This window comes from Balaenoptera ricei, chromosome 6 (genome assembly GCF_028023285.1).
Source record: "Balaenoptera ricei isolate mBalRic1 chromosome 6, mBalRic1.hap2, whole genome shotgun sequence".
NCBI classification, from domain to species: Eukaryota; Metazoa; Chordata; class Mammalia; order Artiodactyla; family Balaenopteridae; genus Balaenoptera; species Balaenoptera ricei.
The window spans coordinates 82,191,990-82,208,017 of NC_082644.1; the positions used below are offsets into that span (position 1 = coordinate 82,191,990).

Consider the following 16,028-nt stretch of genomic DNA (forward strand, 5'->3'; position numbering starts at 1 on the left):
ACCAAAGAGACAATAATCCTGGCCCGCTGAGAGTTAGAAGCCGTGGGAATCTGGACCACTAAGGAAATGGGAAACCTTCCTAACAAACATGACCCCTGGTCCCCAGGGTCCACCCTCACTGCTCCAGGCCAAGCAAAATGTCCCTGCAGAGGTTGCGCTAAGTCTAAAGATGGGGCCCTACTTTCAGATACAAACATGTAAGCTCTGGCTGGAGAGGAGGACTTATTTCTTCAGAGGAACCAGAATCACTATAGCTGACCAAGGCCTTATAAGTCTAGAGGTTTCTACCTGTCAGCAGAGATGACCCTAAACTGCTCCGAATCAAAGGCTCTAGTCTGATGTGTTTTCTGTGATGCAGCTATCCTGGCCAAGTGTTCTTTGTGCTGCCAACATTCCCGCTGAGTCCTTTCTGATGGCCTTAAAGGGCTGCTGCAGACTCCTGTTCTTTCAGGATAGATGGTCCCAGGAGACCCTACTAACCCAGCAATGACCTTTGTCACTCTGACCTCTCCTGGAGTTCCCTGCCTCTGACCGCAAGAACTAAACAGTCCCATACTATGCCCTGCAGAGGCCCCAAACACTGGGCCCAGGGAGCGGCTAATTGGTTTTTTACAAGCCTAAGATAATTCTGACATTTAAATATTGATGTTCACTTCCGGGCAGCTATAAACACAAAAGGGGGGAAAGAGCATGTTTAACCGCTTCCTCACATTGAGTCTCACTGTGATAATGGTCTTTAGTCAATAAGCCCAGCTTTCTAAAGAGGGGACTCATTTGCATCAGAAGGGATGTTCAGTGCACTCTGTCTCATGACAGAATGGTCCATCACTTGTTGTCTACTCTGTCCTCCCATATTTTGGGGTGGCAGGAGGGCTGTAGGAATCCTGAGTTCTAGGCTGAAGGAAGAATAAAGCAGATTGTATTCAGCATCCAAAGAAGCATTTCCCAGTAGCCAACAAGACTCTGCTGAGGGTGGGGAGATTCTGATAATTGGCCCCCAGATCAAGAGTAGGAGCCACTGCCTTCCTCTCCTTGAAACACAGCTATGAGGGAGGATACAGGTGGGGACTTAAGATGCCAGGGATAGATCACTGAGCTGACACATCCAGAAAGGAACCAGGGTACTATTTCTATCCCCCTCCCAATCCTGTTTATCTCCTCTGATAAAGTCATTCTGTGCTTGTCTTTTTGTCAGGCCCTCAAAACCACTTGCCCATATGTCCCTAACATCTGCTCACCCTTTTTTTCTTGTACTATTTTGTATTGTTTCTTGAAAGTGCCCCTCAACAAGTAGACAATAATTTATCCCAATGCTGAGATTTCAGTTTTCCCATGTATCTGATTGTTATATTAAAGGCTCCTAATCCACCCATAGGATCTGCTTCTTTTTTAACCAGGATCAAGAAATACTATCAAGATATAGAAACGATGTTAATAATGACAGCATCCTTTGGTTCAATTAAAGCACCATTAATATTACAATATAGGTCATAGAATCACAATTTGCTAATTTATGTATAATTGAAAGATGGTCTTTCTCTCACAGACTCTTATGTTATGTTAATGGGTACCTTATGTTATATTTGTGTAGGTTCTCATATTATCTCTCTATAGAGTCTAGACTTTGTTATTCTAGGGTCCTAGAGTCCCATATTCACTTACAGTACAAATCTGATGTTAACAGAAAGCACAGTTTCTTTCATTTTTCTATTAACAGATACCTTTTATAAATGCCTAATTCAGCAGCAAGGGGAAAAGAAAAAAACTAAATTTCTTTTAACAACCCAGAAAATTTCATCCTCTTGATTAATTTTCACACTTTCTCTACCTAAATGCTCAGCCTATTTTGGAAGAAATGTTCCATGTTTCAGATTTCTGCTTTCTCTCCCTGTTTTCCCTGGGATGGCCTCTGGGTAGAACATGGGAAGAGGTGGGGCTTTGTGACTTCGTGGTGGTAGTGGGGTGACAGGGTCTTCAGGTCAGCAGAGTCTACCCTGGATTCCCATGAGGTCTGCTGCAGAGACACTGGACTGGGCTGCTTGGGAACTGATGACCACAGAGGATTAGTGGCTCTCCTTGTAGAAGGTTCTGCTAAGAACTGATCCTGGAGCCTGGGGATAGTGGGACTGGTGGTCAGGTTTCTCTTCCATCTTGATCTGGAGCTGGTCATTTCCCTGGTGACTTAGTCCCACATTGCCCTTGCTGGTGCTGAGGACTCCAAATGGAAACTCATCCAGCCAGTCTGCCCAGAAGTCCTCATTGCTGACCCAGCACAGTGACTGCCTGCCTTCCAGAAAGTTCCTGCCAGACTCTCCTTTAACTTTCCAGACTCTCCTTGGTTCTTTTGGGTCTCATCCATGCCACAGAGAAGCAGAGAGCAGTTCAGGAGGTCCGCCTTCTGCCTCATTTGGGGGGATCTGTGAGTTTACTTTGCTATGGTCATTCTTGGTTGCCGAGGGTGGGCTGAAGGGTTCTGTCCTCACAGAGCCCCGAGTAGAAAAGGAGGACAGAAACCCCTCTCTTCACCTTTTCCCCCAACTTGGCACATTTTACTGAATCTAAGATGCCATTGCTTTTAAGATATACCACTGTTCTGTATGCTGCTAAAAAAAGAAAATAAGTGCCTAGCAAGATCCATGTACACATCCTGATGCATTCTGATTTCAGACATGAGAAAGCGTGAAAATATGTGTACATGAAATGAGCGAATGATTTATGTGTGTAACATAGGTTCCTGTCCAAAGAACGTTGGCCCCATGGCAGGCAGATTCTCAACCACTGCCCCACCAGGGAAGCCCGAACCATTTCTATAAAAATCCTCAACTTCTGGGAGGCATGCTTTTTGGATGCCCCTGCCAGAATGGGGAGGAGCTCAGTTTAAGAAAATACAGAACAAATAAAATCAAGCACATCAAAATATTACTATAAATTAACCTGTTTCATTTTCATCTTCCCATAAGGCCTAGCATGAAGCAATGAGCAAAATTGAATATGCAGTAAATTCTAGTAGAAAAACAAAGAATGAAGGTATTTTACTTGTTCCCACAGCCCCTTCTTGTGAATACCTCTGAAGGTAGAATTTGTATCATTGATTTTTGGGGCAATTTCCCATCAAAAAACTAAATTAGATTACTTTTCAAGAGACACACCATGGATGCTGACTTAGTAGTTGACCTCTTTGCCATTTCCAAATTGATAATATCTCCCCTACCAAAAATAATCCTGGAGCCTTGTACACTTCTGTACTTCTTTGTGTTGCAATCTTTGGATGAAGAGTGAATATTTGCTTCTTTTTGCTATTCTGGTGTTAGTATCTCATACACGGAAAAGAGGTTACACGTGAAAATTGTTATTATCTTGTATAAATGTGACTTTTTTAGTATTATTTCAGAGCAGGCCAAAAGAGAAATTCCAGGGGCAGGACCTGCTGTAATGTAGGGGTTTTGTGCTACTAATCAAGCTTTTTCTTCCTGGCTTTCTTTAACAAGAAACTTTATTGAGATGGCTGGTGAGGTAATAGGAGTGGTTTCTCTGGCCAGGTCTTAGCTGGCTGTACAAGGAACAACCATCTCTAAGGGCCCTTCTCCTGGCTAGCCTGTCCCAAGACACTGCCAACAGATCTAAATATAAACATAAAGTAATTGGCAGGTCAAGAGTTGATAGTACTAGAAAAATACAAACGAGATCATGATATGATTGCATTTACTTGGAAATAGGCAGTTGAAAGAAGTGAAAAATTTACAGAATCACCTGGACTTTTTCCTTCATCATTTTGTTCACCAAAACCTCATTATTTCTCTTTTTTCAGTTGCAGTGTTGTAATCACATAACTGTCATTTAAAATATGATTTAAGGGAAACCATCATATTTTTTTAAATATGCATTTTGAAGTGTGATTTTTTACTGTATTCATGGCAAAACTGTGTGTGTGTGTGTGTGTGTGTGCAGCACTAAATCTCTAGTACACTTGACTTTAATATGGAAGTCATCAAAAGTGGAAGTGAGTGAGTGTTCCTGAAATTCAGATTACAGAAGTTTCTTTTGGATACTGATGGTGAGCTTTAGCTATGATCAGTTTTGCAAACTGATCTTTAGGGCCCTAAAATGAATGAAACGTTTTTAGTTAAAAGATATTTGCATGTATTGGAGGGATTACTGAAAGTGAACATTTTTTTTAAATAGTAACTAACTATTAACAGCTTTCTCTAGCTGCAAGTATGAAACAATGTTTCCTCATCAGTTTTTCCTTCTGTTTGCGATCACTCCTATGCCTTACCCTGAGTAGAATTTCGCCCCAGCAGGTTAATAGGCTGCAACACACAAAAAGGGCCAATGAATCTGTTTGTTACAGTCTACTTACTAAAGCTGTGGCTACAATACTCCAGTGCTGAAGTCAGTGAAAAGGCATCATCCAAATACAATCCAAGGAAAATGCAAGCTGATACAGCACAAAGATGCTTTGTTTAAGAATGGCAGAAATTTCCAGCAACTATCTGGAAAAAAAAAAAAAAATGCAGGATGGGAGGGAATGTAATCAAATAACAAAACAAACCCAAACTAAAAGAGAATCTTTATAAACCAGCACAAGGACACTTTGTTTTTAAGTGCACACAATGAATTTTAAAGATCTTTGTTCAGAAGGGAAATAAAGTATTATGAAGGACTGACACATTTGATGGATGGATGGTTTCTGAAAAACCACATTATCAATTACTTTTTCCTTGTTTGGCTCCAGTCCAGTAATTTTTATTTGAACAAGCCACATGCTAGCATGGTTTTGATTGCAGGAAGTGACTGGTTGTTGTTAAAGGCTACTATTTCACTGATGAGCTTATCTCTTCCCACCCCCTCCCCGTTCTGATGGGACTCTGATATGAAAGGCACAGCTTCAGTTGTTATAAACAGAGTCAGGGATTGTTTGATAGACCCACCCGTGTTTTGCTTTCAGCCTTCCGTGGTACAATACGGACAATGTATTCAGTAGTGCTTCAGAAAACAAACGAATTTGGCTTATTTCTGTCTTTGACTTTGATATGAAATTTTGATTTTTTTCTGGCATTCAAAGCTCTCATAAATCTAAGTTTGCTAGCAAAAAACAGTTCTGAATATGGTATGTGTGTGTGTGTGTGTGTGTGTGTGTTTGTTTTTTTACATAAGACTACTATCTCAAGTGAACCTTGCTGAGAAAAAAGAATCTTTATGAGAGAGTCAACCTAAAATGTATCATGGATCTTCTCAAACAATACAGTGCCCTGTTCTTACTTCACGTATTTTTCATCTAATCAAAACAAGTACATTAGAACATTGTTTATTGGCCTAAACATAAGAAATATAGCTAATTAAACTATATTATTAGGTATTATCAATTTTCCTCTGTAATTAAAGAAAGATTTGGGAGCAGCCATCAGTGGACAGGAAATTATCTACGAAATCAACTGTTGATACTCACGGTGTGTGTATGTGTGTGTGTATCCGCTATTCATGATAACTTCCTTTATGATTAGAGTTTTTGCATGTTACCATGCCTGAAACTTCAAATATTTCTAAATTCCCAGGGTAGTATGTTTACAACAGACTCTGGATACTTACTTGAGTATGGTTCCTTGTTCTATATTTTAAACATTAATTTTAGTGACTATTTCCTCTGGTGAGAATTAAAAAATAAAAGATATAAAATAAAAAGATGGACTTAGAGACTGGGTCATTTGATTATTCATCAGAACATGAAAACAATTTGAATGAATTAGGATTTAATCTGCTCAATGGAGGAAATATAAATTTAGCAACCATTTGCTGATTCACTGGTTCCTATCAAAATTCTCCTTAAGAAGATCCCATAGCATAGCGAGGTTTATAAAATTTATTATTAGCCACAACTTACTCCCTGAAAACAAAATGAAAAAAAAAACAAAAGATATTTTATATCAAAATTATGTATCATACTTTTGATATAGGAGTATAAATGTCATACTCCTTTCTGACCTAGAAAAGGATGGTTTGAAAACAGCAGAAAACAAAACAACACTTCTAGAGAAACAGTCCTGGATTTGAATATTACTCTGCAATTTGCAGGCTGGGTGGATTTATGCAAGTCTGGGAACCTGTCCAATAGTCCGTGGGCTCACCTTTAAGATGAAGATGAGATGGAGATTAAGGCATCGAGGTAGATTATTTATATGACAATGTCTGGCACACTTAGTAAATGTTAGCTACCAGTGGGCTTGATTACATGAACCTAACTGTGAAATAAATACAGGTCCTTCCTAGGACATACTAGAAGGCCATGAGGCAAGGTTCATAAGAGAAATTACAGGCTTTCTAGCCCCCTAAGTCTTGACCCTCAAAATGTTAAAAACAAAATTACACATCCCTTTTTATCACTATTTAAATTTCCAGTTGAATTGACTAATTAGTACTTTATTTGGCAATTCCTTCTCCCTAAGCTATGACTTTGTATATATCTGGTTTTAATAATTAGTAAAGTTCTAGTTGTGCATGCAGTAGCTTTACAGATAATAAAAATTTAATTAAACTTACTTTGATGCAACTTTGATTATAAGTTTTCCTAAGCATTGCATAAATAATTCAAAAATGTATGTGACTAACATACTTCATTCAACAAAAAGTGAATTTTCAAAACTAAGTGTCAAATATGGTTGTTTGTGTTAGGCTATTGTAAACACCCTGCCCTCAAACAGATAGAAAATGTACAGTTAGGCTATTTTTTGCCAGTGCAGTTTTTACTATCTAGCGTTTTTATATCTTTGAGTAGATTTCTGAATCTGACTAATTCTTACAAGATGATTCACATGTTTACTGTTTTTGGAGCAAGTTGTTAGAGAACACTGATTGCTGCATAGCAATCTAAATGTTATAAAAATGTTTCTAGATACAATTTGCAATAAATATTTGACAATTCTTTATTTCACATTTTCAATGTCTTATTAAAATATACATGACAATTACCATCATAATAAATCATTTTCTACACGATAAAGTATATGTCTTAAAATTTTCAAAGAATATGAAATCCTCCCAGGACTTAAAAACAAACTGTTTCCTTTCAAGAAAGCATAAGCACCAAATTGCTTAAGCCTCTAAAGGAAAAATAGTCTATGCTGCTGTTTAAATCCTTGATGAACGTCATTCCTGGAGATTATAAGATTATTTCCAGCATGGCTTCCCTTTTAAAAGCCTTAATTTCTCTTTTAAATTCTCTCTGGATAAATTCTAAAAAGTGCCTCAGTTTGGATTATAAACTTAGAATGGAGAACGAGTGAGCAAAAATTGTCAGATTCAGAAATCAACCCTAAGCTACAAAAACACTGCACAGTAGTAACTGTGCTGGGGAAAGGTATGCCAATCATGCTATTGGTAACTTTGCTGTCATATGAGGGGAGATGAGCAAGGAACGTGGCTAGAGTGAACAATGGCTGGGTGGCGTCTACGATTGAGCAGTTCAAGGGGCAGCTCTAGTGGAGTGGAAACAAGTGGAATCTGAAAGCTCAGGTTTGATTCCCAACTTGCTTGTTTACTAGCTGTATAACTTTCAAGAGGCCATTGGTTTCTCTGAACATCAGTTTCCTGGTCTGTAAAATGGGATTTTAATACCCATCCATCCTATCTCTCGCTACCTTTGCATACTACCAGATGTAATAATATGTGGCAGCCCTAGGTAAACCCCTGTGGTCCATACAGAGATAAGGTATCAGATGGTCTCTCTTATGGAGCTATTTAATAAAACTCTATAATTAAATCACTCAAATCTTGTTCTATATAAAACCAAGCAGCGAAGGCGGGGGTGTCTCCATGAATGAACATTTCCCAGAATATCATAGTCTTTTCTAAAAGTAGTAGTGCATTGGATCAGATATTACACTGTGAATGATGGCTCATTCACACTATTTTACAAGGATTTCTTGTAAAAAGAGAGTCATGTGATTTACCAGAAGTGTTCCAGGCTACAGAACGTTGAAGACAAGTCCTGAATTGAATTATAGCAGTGGGAGCCCACAGACTAGCATTAAGGTCATAGACCCTTATGGTTTTGCTCACTTTACAAGACAACTGATCAATTTTCAACAAAATGTGTCTGCTTCTACTTCCCCCAAATAATATTCATTCCAGAAGTTCATTTCTTTGGAAGAGGGAAAGAAAAGGTGATCAAGCTTAGCAGATGATCCTGAATCCAAATCTATTCTATATGACCAATGCAAGTCCCAAATTATATTTTTCGAGCTGCAAATGTTTGCATTTAGAATGGAGGGATCATACCTCCTTTATGGAGGAGAAATCAGAAAGGTTAAAAGAGTAGGCAAAGTTAATGAGATCATGGTTAATTGTGAATTTTCACAGTTCCAGTGAAAATAATACTAGACTTTCATGAATTATTTTCTCGTACAAAGCAGTATGGTATTTAGTTATACTTTCCTACACCTACCCCATTGCCATGCCACCCATTTCAGAAAGTAAATCTGTAGTTTTTCTCCTGTAATATCTACCCTGCAAGCTGTTGTGATAGTTAGCATGAGTGGGAGCCTGTGTGAAGGTGTGGTAAGAGCAGCTGAACAGGTGTGAACCCTGCTGTTGTGAAAAGTAAAAGGACTCGCGCTTAAAGGGCCCAGATCCATTTTCACAGAGCAGGCAAAGAGCATGGAAACATTTGGAACTGAGAGGCAATAAATCAAAAATAGCCACATTTGCTGCTAAATTCCCTTATCCTGGCACATATTAGGTGTTCAATAAATATTTGATGGAGGAATAAATTATTTACAGCATATAACCTAAGGGGAAACAATATGTTTGCTTTGCATGTCACTTTAAGATTGAAAGCCCCAGGCTTAGTTTCCAACCGGAATGCTGCTTTGGAGTCCGCCCCCCGCCCCCCTGCCGCCCCCAAGGCCCAACAGTGAGGTAGGGATAAGACAAGCCCTCAAGTGACTGACGTCATAGCTTTGCTCAACAGTTTGGGAGAACTGCAATGAGAGAAGAGAAGACACTTTCTGTGTTGGGACACCGGGCTGGGCTATGGGTTGCTTCACTTGGCATCCTTCCGAGACATCCCTTGAATTATGTAGATCTGCTACATGGTCAAAATGTGAAACATATCCAAGTGCTGTATTTTAAAATTGTACTCAATAAAAAATAAACAACCTTATTTCTCCAACCACTCTTCTGTTGACACAAACTGTCAAGAGAGATTAGGAAGAAAGGCCCCTAATACAAGTATTTGATACTTCCTAACAGAGCATAGTTTCCCCTTTGTCCACTGACACTTTCAATAGCTCTTCAGGTTCTATTATCAGGATTCTCATTCCCTGTCCTGGGAAATAACTGCATAGCATTTCCATAAATATGGCCCAAATGATGCTGAAGCTTTCTGTATTGACACAGCATGGCTTTCACTCATTAATGCCGCCAACAAATATTTACTGAGCACCAAGTATGTGTCAGACATCATTCTAGGCATTTGGAGTGAGGCTGTGAACATAACCAGGTCCCTGTTCTCATGGAACTTGCTAACATTCTGGCCAGAACGGGTAACATAGAACCTCCTACAGAGGCACGGTGGGTAATTTAACAAACTATTGAAAAGCTCCAGTGGGAGCAAATAGCCAACCCTAGAATAGTTGCTGGTGTTCTTAGAAGATTCACTGTCCTAGTGTAGAAACTGTATCGCCCAAGTCTTCTAACTTTTGGTTTCTGGTAATGTTTCAAAACAGTGCAGTCCAATGCAAATATGTGAGCGACATAAGGAAACTTAAAATTTTCTAGCATCTGGGTTAAAAAGGTAAAAAGAAAGAGACAAAATTAATTTTAGTAATATATTTTGTCTAACCAATTATATTCAAAATATTGGAATTTCAACGTGATATTATTAATTGTTGAGCTATTTCACTTTTCTTTTTTTGTACTCACTCTTCAAAGTCGGTGTGTTATGTGTACTTACAGTGCATCTCATTTTGGACTGGCCACATTTCAAGTGCCAAAAAGCCATGTGTGTCTAGGTATTGGACAGAGGAAGTTCAGAAAACTGCCCGTGGAGTCTTTCATTCTCTTATTTTGGGGATGGAGGGGAAGATATATGCTGAACTGAAACATTCTGTGAACTCCACTTCAGGATTTTAGTAAACAAATTAGAGGAAGGTGAAGACCATCAGAGCCGTCCTTAGAACCAGCCCTTCAAAGTGCCCAGCACAGAGAGAGGCCCATAGAATGTGCTAGGCTGTACAGTAAGTCATTGTTCGATTCGTCCACTGAGGCAAGGGTTATCATTAAGAAGGGTTTTCAACGAATGCTGACATCTCGGCCAACGTCTCAAGTTAGAGTAGGCAAAAGACACTCATAAATACACATCCAAAACTCAGACCATTAGGTTAGCCAACCCCCCACGTTATCTGAATTCCTCCTGCCCGCTCCCCCACGCCCCCACAAAAAATGGTGAGAGGCAAGCTAGGAAAGTTGCAAGCCGAGCCGTGCAGCTTCCCCTTAAACCGAGGAGCTGCCCCCGGCTGGACGAGGACTAGGGGTGGATACGCTGCCTGCCCCAGGCTATTCCTTCATGCCACCAAGTCCACTCTCACCTCTTTAGCCACTACCACAGGGATGTCCCTCCCTCAGGCTCTGCCCCCCGGACCGCCCCCACCTTTCCAGCCCTAGCCCCCCGCCGTGGCCGACCCGCCATCTCTCTTGCCCCGCGTGGCTTCCTGCCAGTTTCAACCGCGACAAACTCGACTTGCTCCTCCAAAAAGCGGGAAAATGAGGGGCGGTCTTCGTCCTACTGATACGGGGGAGGGAGCATCTCGGGGTGTGGAGGGCCGTTTTCTTCCCTGTGCGGGGGGCCAGCACCTAGATGATACTGTTTTCGTGCGGAGCGACTGAGTCTCTGGGGTGCAGGTGGCTCTCTCGACAAAGTTTCAGACCCCTGCCCCACGGGCCTTCAGCCCCACCCCGAAACTCCAAGGTTACGCCCCCGCGACCCCGGGTCAGAGCGTCTTGGGGAGCTTCCATGCAGAGTTGCTCGGGGGAGGCGGTCCCGCTTTGGGGTTAAACTGCAATCACAGCCCCCTCTGGGCTCGGAGAGGCGCCCCACCCCCACCCCCGCGTCCCCGCCCCTCACCCGGGTCAGCGTCTCGCAGCTCAGTCTCCGGCTCTAAACAAGAACAGGGGCCCGAATCCGCGTTCACACGGAAAATTATGCCGGCTCCAGCGGCGCGTAAAATTCATGTGAACCGAACGATATGGGATCGGCGTGATCCTCCCTTTCTTGTCTCAACAGGGGTTTCGCAGCGTTACACAAGGCCGAGCTTGTCTCTTTAAGGAGACATTGGACCCTAATTAGTCCGCATTCCTGGCGCGGCCCGGAGCAAGGGGCCGAGGGTGCTTGGGTTGGAGGGGAGCGGCTGGGAGGACGAGACTCGGAAAGAGATCTTCTGACTAGCCTCTAGTCTCACCGCCCCCCCCCCCCCCCCTTTATTTTGCCACCACCATCGCCGCCAACACCCAGTTCTGAAGATGCAGCCAGGGCAGCAGCAACAGCAGCAGCAGTCACCGCTGCTCCCATGCCCACGTTACTTTGATTGACAGCCGAACAAATGTTTCCCAGGTTCGAACGCTCGCGCTAAGGAACTTCAGCCAAGGCGAAGCTCCGCCTTGGGCGGGCCATCTCCGCCCCGCCTCCGCTAACCCCATCCTGTTCCATTCATTGGTCCGAGCCACCGACGACGCCCGGCCCCCACGTGGGTTCCAGCCCGGCTGGCTCCTCCCCGCTAGCTCGCCATTTGTCAGCAATGAAATGATGGGCAGTAACACAGAACGGCGATTAATGTTCAGCCATCTCTGATTGGTTGCTGGAGACGCCTACTGCGCCGGGGGTGGGCGGGGCGCTTGAAGATCGCCCCAGAGCGGTCGCGTGGCCGGCCGGTGATTGTAGTCAATCTGGCCGAATCCTCAGCCGCGGTCGCCGGGGGTGGACTACATCTCCCGGGATGCTCTGCGGTCTCTCCACGGACGGTTCTGAATATGTATCAGAATGTTAATGATTAGCCGCTGCTAAATTTGGTCAAAGAAGTCACCTACACAGAGCGTGTTGTTAGAGCTGTTCTGAGCGGGTGTTTGAGCTGTTGGCTGCTTTCTTTCCCCTCTCTCACACACTTGTATATTATTTTGAGGTGCTGTTCGCAGAGTTTGAAAGGAGAGAGAATTAAAAAAAAAAAAAAGCCGCAAGCGTTCCACTCTCTTTTATTTTTATAATCCCCTTCAATTTGGGGTTAAAAAAAAAAGACGAGAAAACAGGAAGGAAGAAAAATAAGGAAATGAGATGTGGTAAAAGAAGCTAAAAGGTGCCTTTTTAAAGATCGTTGCTGTGAGGTGAAAAAAGATCTCCAGAGAAACCAAAAAGCACCGCCGAGACCTCTTCCGAACCAAAGGAGTTTGTGTTTGCTTTTAGGAAAGAAGAGAGAGATCATTCATTTGGAGGAATAACAACCAATTAAAAGGCAAATAAAAAAAGTTTGGAGTGGGACGCCGAGCGAGCCAGCGAGCCAGCGAGCGAGCGGGTGGCGCTGCCGGCGGGCGCTGGGTCGCGGAGCTCGCACTTTCCCCGCCCGGGTGAGCGGCGCGACCGCGGCGCCGGGCTCGGCGGGCACGCCTCGGCGGAGCGAACGTCGGAGCGTTGCCGCGGGAGACGCGCGCCGGACAATGCCCGCGGCGGGCCAGTGACGCCCGCGGGGAATGCGGAGCGGCCCGGCTTCCCGCACCCAGCCGCCGCCGCCGCGCGTTTCTGCTGCCCGCGTCACGCGAGACCCGGCGGGGGCCGGGACCGCTCGAGCCGCCCCTCGGACCCGGCCGGCCGCCTCCGCCACCGCCGCCTCCGCCTCCTCCTTCTCGGGGCCATTAAAGCCAATGAGCCGCGCGCCTCTGCCCAGCGCAGCCAACTAAATCGGTTTGGATGATTCGCGACCTGAGCAAGATGTACCCGCAGACCAGACACCCGGTGAGTGCGGGCGGCGGGGGCGCTGGCTCGCCCGGCGCCGGGGGATTCTCCGCGTCGCCTTCTGCGCGCCGAGTTGTGTCTTTGGCCGGAGGGGCGTGGAGGTCGGCCCGAACCCCGCGCCCCGCTCGGGGAGTCGCCCGCCACTCCTCCGCCTCCACTCCTCCCGGGCACTGGGGCACTTTCGGAGAGGGGGTGCGGAGAAGCAATTGAGTTGTAGCCATTTTCTTATTGTTGTCTTTGAAGCCCCTGGAAGCCGCGCGGAGCTGTTCGCCGTCCCCGCGCCGCGACTCCTGGAGGAGGGGTGGCGAGCGATGGAGGAGGCGCGACTCCGTGCTGGGGCGGGGAGGGCGCCCTCGGCGGCGGCGCGGCGGGTCCGGCGGCGGCTCGGGAGTGCGGGACGCCGGCCCCTCGCGCCGCGGGCCCCGGGGATCAGCGAGCCAGCCGGCCAACCGTGCCCCCTCCCCCGACCTGTCCGCGGCCCGACGCCATGGCGCGCGTCCCCCCGACGGGCCAGTTTCGATTCCGGGTGGGGAGACAGTGGGCGAGGCGCGCTGGCTCCTGGGCGCCCGCCGTTGACGTGGGAGGGGAGCAGGGTCTCGAACTTGTGGGGTCCGGGGCGGGCACGGGGACGCGGGGGCCCGGGGCTAGCCCGCAAGCGGCTTCCGCCGGGCTGTGCGGCCGGGGGAGGGGGCGGGAGGAGAGTTTTAATCGCTCTTTGCCTGCCTGCGCCATGACCCCCCTCCTCCTCCCCCAGCGCCGCGTGGTTTTCTCTCCATCTCTCCGCCTCGCCTGTGCTGTGGGCTAATCAAATATTTTATTGTTGTTCTTTAGGCACCGCATCAGCCTGCTCAACCCTTTAAATTTACAATTTCCGAGTCCTGTGATCGGATTAAGGAAGAGTTTCAGTTTTTACAGGCTCAATACCACAGGTAACGATATTGACTTTAGCTGATCCTCCTATTTGCTTAGCTCTTGTCTTCCCCCCACATACACACACAGCCCCCCTCCTTTTTTTTTTTTTTGTTTTGGCCACCACAAAGGTATTATCGTTTTTCCTTGTGGGCAGAAAGGGCAAGTCAAGGCCTCTTTTCCTCAGGCAGGTGTAAAGAAATTAAGCGTTTCCTCCTTTTCCTGTAAATTAAAAAAAAAAGGCCGAGCAATCGAAACTGGGGAGACTTGGAAAACGCTGAGGCCAAACTTTCGATATTGATTTATTGGGGCCAGGAGAATGGAAGGTTGGGAAGGTTCTGGGGCCTTTTGACTTCCTTGGTTCTTTATTACAACGGGCTTGATTCCTTCTTTCTTCTTTCTGCCCTTCCGCTGAAATACCAAGAGCCCAGAGCCGTGGGAAGTCGCCAAGTGGGCGATTTCATTACTTTTATGCTGAAAAGATGTTTTCGTCTTAAGAGACAATCATTAGACCTTAGAGTACCTTTGAAATATTTTTCTTTCGCTGGATTTTCAATGACGTGTAATTCTTACTTCATAAATGCCAGAACCAAAACAAGGCACTGAACCCCATCTACGCCTTGCCCCTGGGTGGTGGTATTCAACTTGTCTCTGTGTTTTGGAGGGAAAAAAATAAGACATCGTTCATAAGACATGCTTGATTCATATTTTTATTAATCTCTTCGTGGAACATTAAAGAAAAAAACTTCTTTGACATTTTGGGGGACTTATTAGTGTTTGGAGATGTAGACATTATTGATGTTTATTTCCTCATTCTTAAGTGAATTTAGTGAATATTCATTTCTGGATGAGATTATGGAGTTAAACTGGCTAGAGGGTTTTTTCTTAAAACAAACAAAAACCCCACATTTGATCCTTGTTGAAAGGGCAAGCCCAGGCTGGTTCCACTCACCCTTTTCTCTCCTGCCTGTTTTTCAGTAATGAGGGTGGTATTTAAGATAGTTGATTTGGCGTTTTGTAGGTGATGATTTAGAGGAGGGAGTGTGTCTTCGAAAGATGTTAAGTCAAGGTCTGCGTTGTACTTAGATTTCCTTATTTCTTGAACAGCCTGAAGCTGGAATGTGAGAAACTTGCCAGTGAGAAGACAGAGATGCAGCGGCATTATGTGATGGTAAGAAAACTGTATCACAGATTCAAAGTGCCTATTAGTTTGGGCTACCAAAAGCAAGAATATGTCCAGATTGCTACAGGCTGCAGGATAGAGCGCAGTCACAGTGCTAGCGCAGTTAAAGTTGTGGGAATGTGACCATTAGCAACCTGTAATTCCAGGATGTGTTAACTTGCCTCTGACAACCAGCTTTGATTTGAATTTTCAAAAACTTTAGCTGCGTGGGGTATAATTTTCTGTGCTTTGTTTTTACAGATTGAAAAAACAACCACCTGATTTACATTTTGTTTAGTTACAGGCAGAATGTTTTTGTGTTAGTGGTTTTCTTTGTTGTTTTATTGCTCTCGCTCCAAACAATTTTAACCAGATAATTTTTCAGTAAACTGTTAAAATTTTAATGCATTTTATTTCTTTTAAAGAATGATGGGTAAGGAAAGACACCAGACATCTTTTCAAATTTTCCCTCCCTCCTCCTCCTGCCGCTCTGTATGTTCCTAGTGTGTGTATTTGTGTGTTTTCAATTTCTATAGTGTTACGTTGGTTTGAGGAGTGTTGCAGTCTCCTGTATAACCGATTTGTTCTGCCAGAATTTCTGTAATGCCAGTTATACTATATGTTTAAAACATTCAGATCTGCTTTTTCAGAAGTATTACCAAGCGTATTCTTATGTTTGTTCATAAAGGCTCCAGAGTAACTCATTCATTTCCTATCAAGCCTTTTTCCTTTGAATGCATGAACATGAACAGTATGCTAAAAATGAGAAACGGAAGTCTGAAGTAGCATCACCTTTTTGAACAGTTCTTGTCAAAGCATCAGCATTTGTATGAGACACATTGTTTTTGTTATTTATTTGCCCGCTGTGCCTAGGAATTGGAGTCCATAGGGTACCAAATTTTCATCAGACCTTTGTGAGTCATCTGCTTGTGATGTATAAAGACCACTGGAGATGTTAAGAGT

The 16,028-nt window shown here is 44.2% G+C and overlaps 1 protein-coding gene across 5 annotated transcripts in view; it reads left to right on the plus strand.

The window, feature by feature from the left end:
• The first annotated feature begins 12,078 nt into the window (after positions 1-12,078).
• Positions 12,079-16,028, plus strand: part of TLE4 (TLE family member 4, transcriptional corepressor) — a 147,920-nt gene continuing 143,970 nt past the window's right edge. For all 5 annotated transcript variants that reach the window (XM_059924964.1, XM_059924968.1, XM_059924965.1 and 2 more), the window contains exons 1-3: positions 12,079-12,994; positions 13,826-13,923; positions 15,011-15,074. In XM_059924964.1, coding sequence (XP_059780947.1) covers positions 12,950-12,994; positions 13,826-13,923; positions 15,011-15,074 — 207 coding nt within the window. In that variant the 5' untranslated portion in view covers positions 12,079-12,949. The remainder of the gene's footprint in view (positions 12,995-13,825; positions 13,924-15,010; positions 15,075-16,028) is intronic.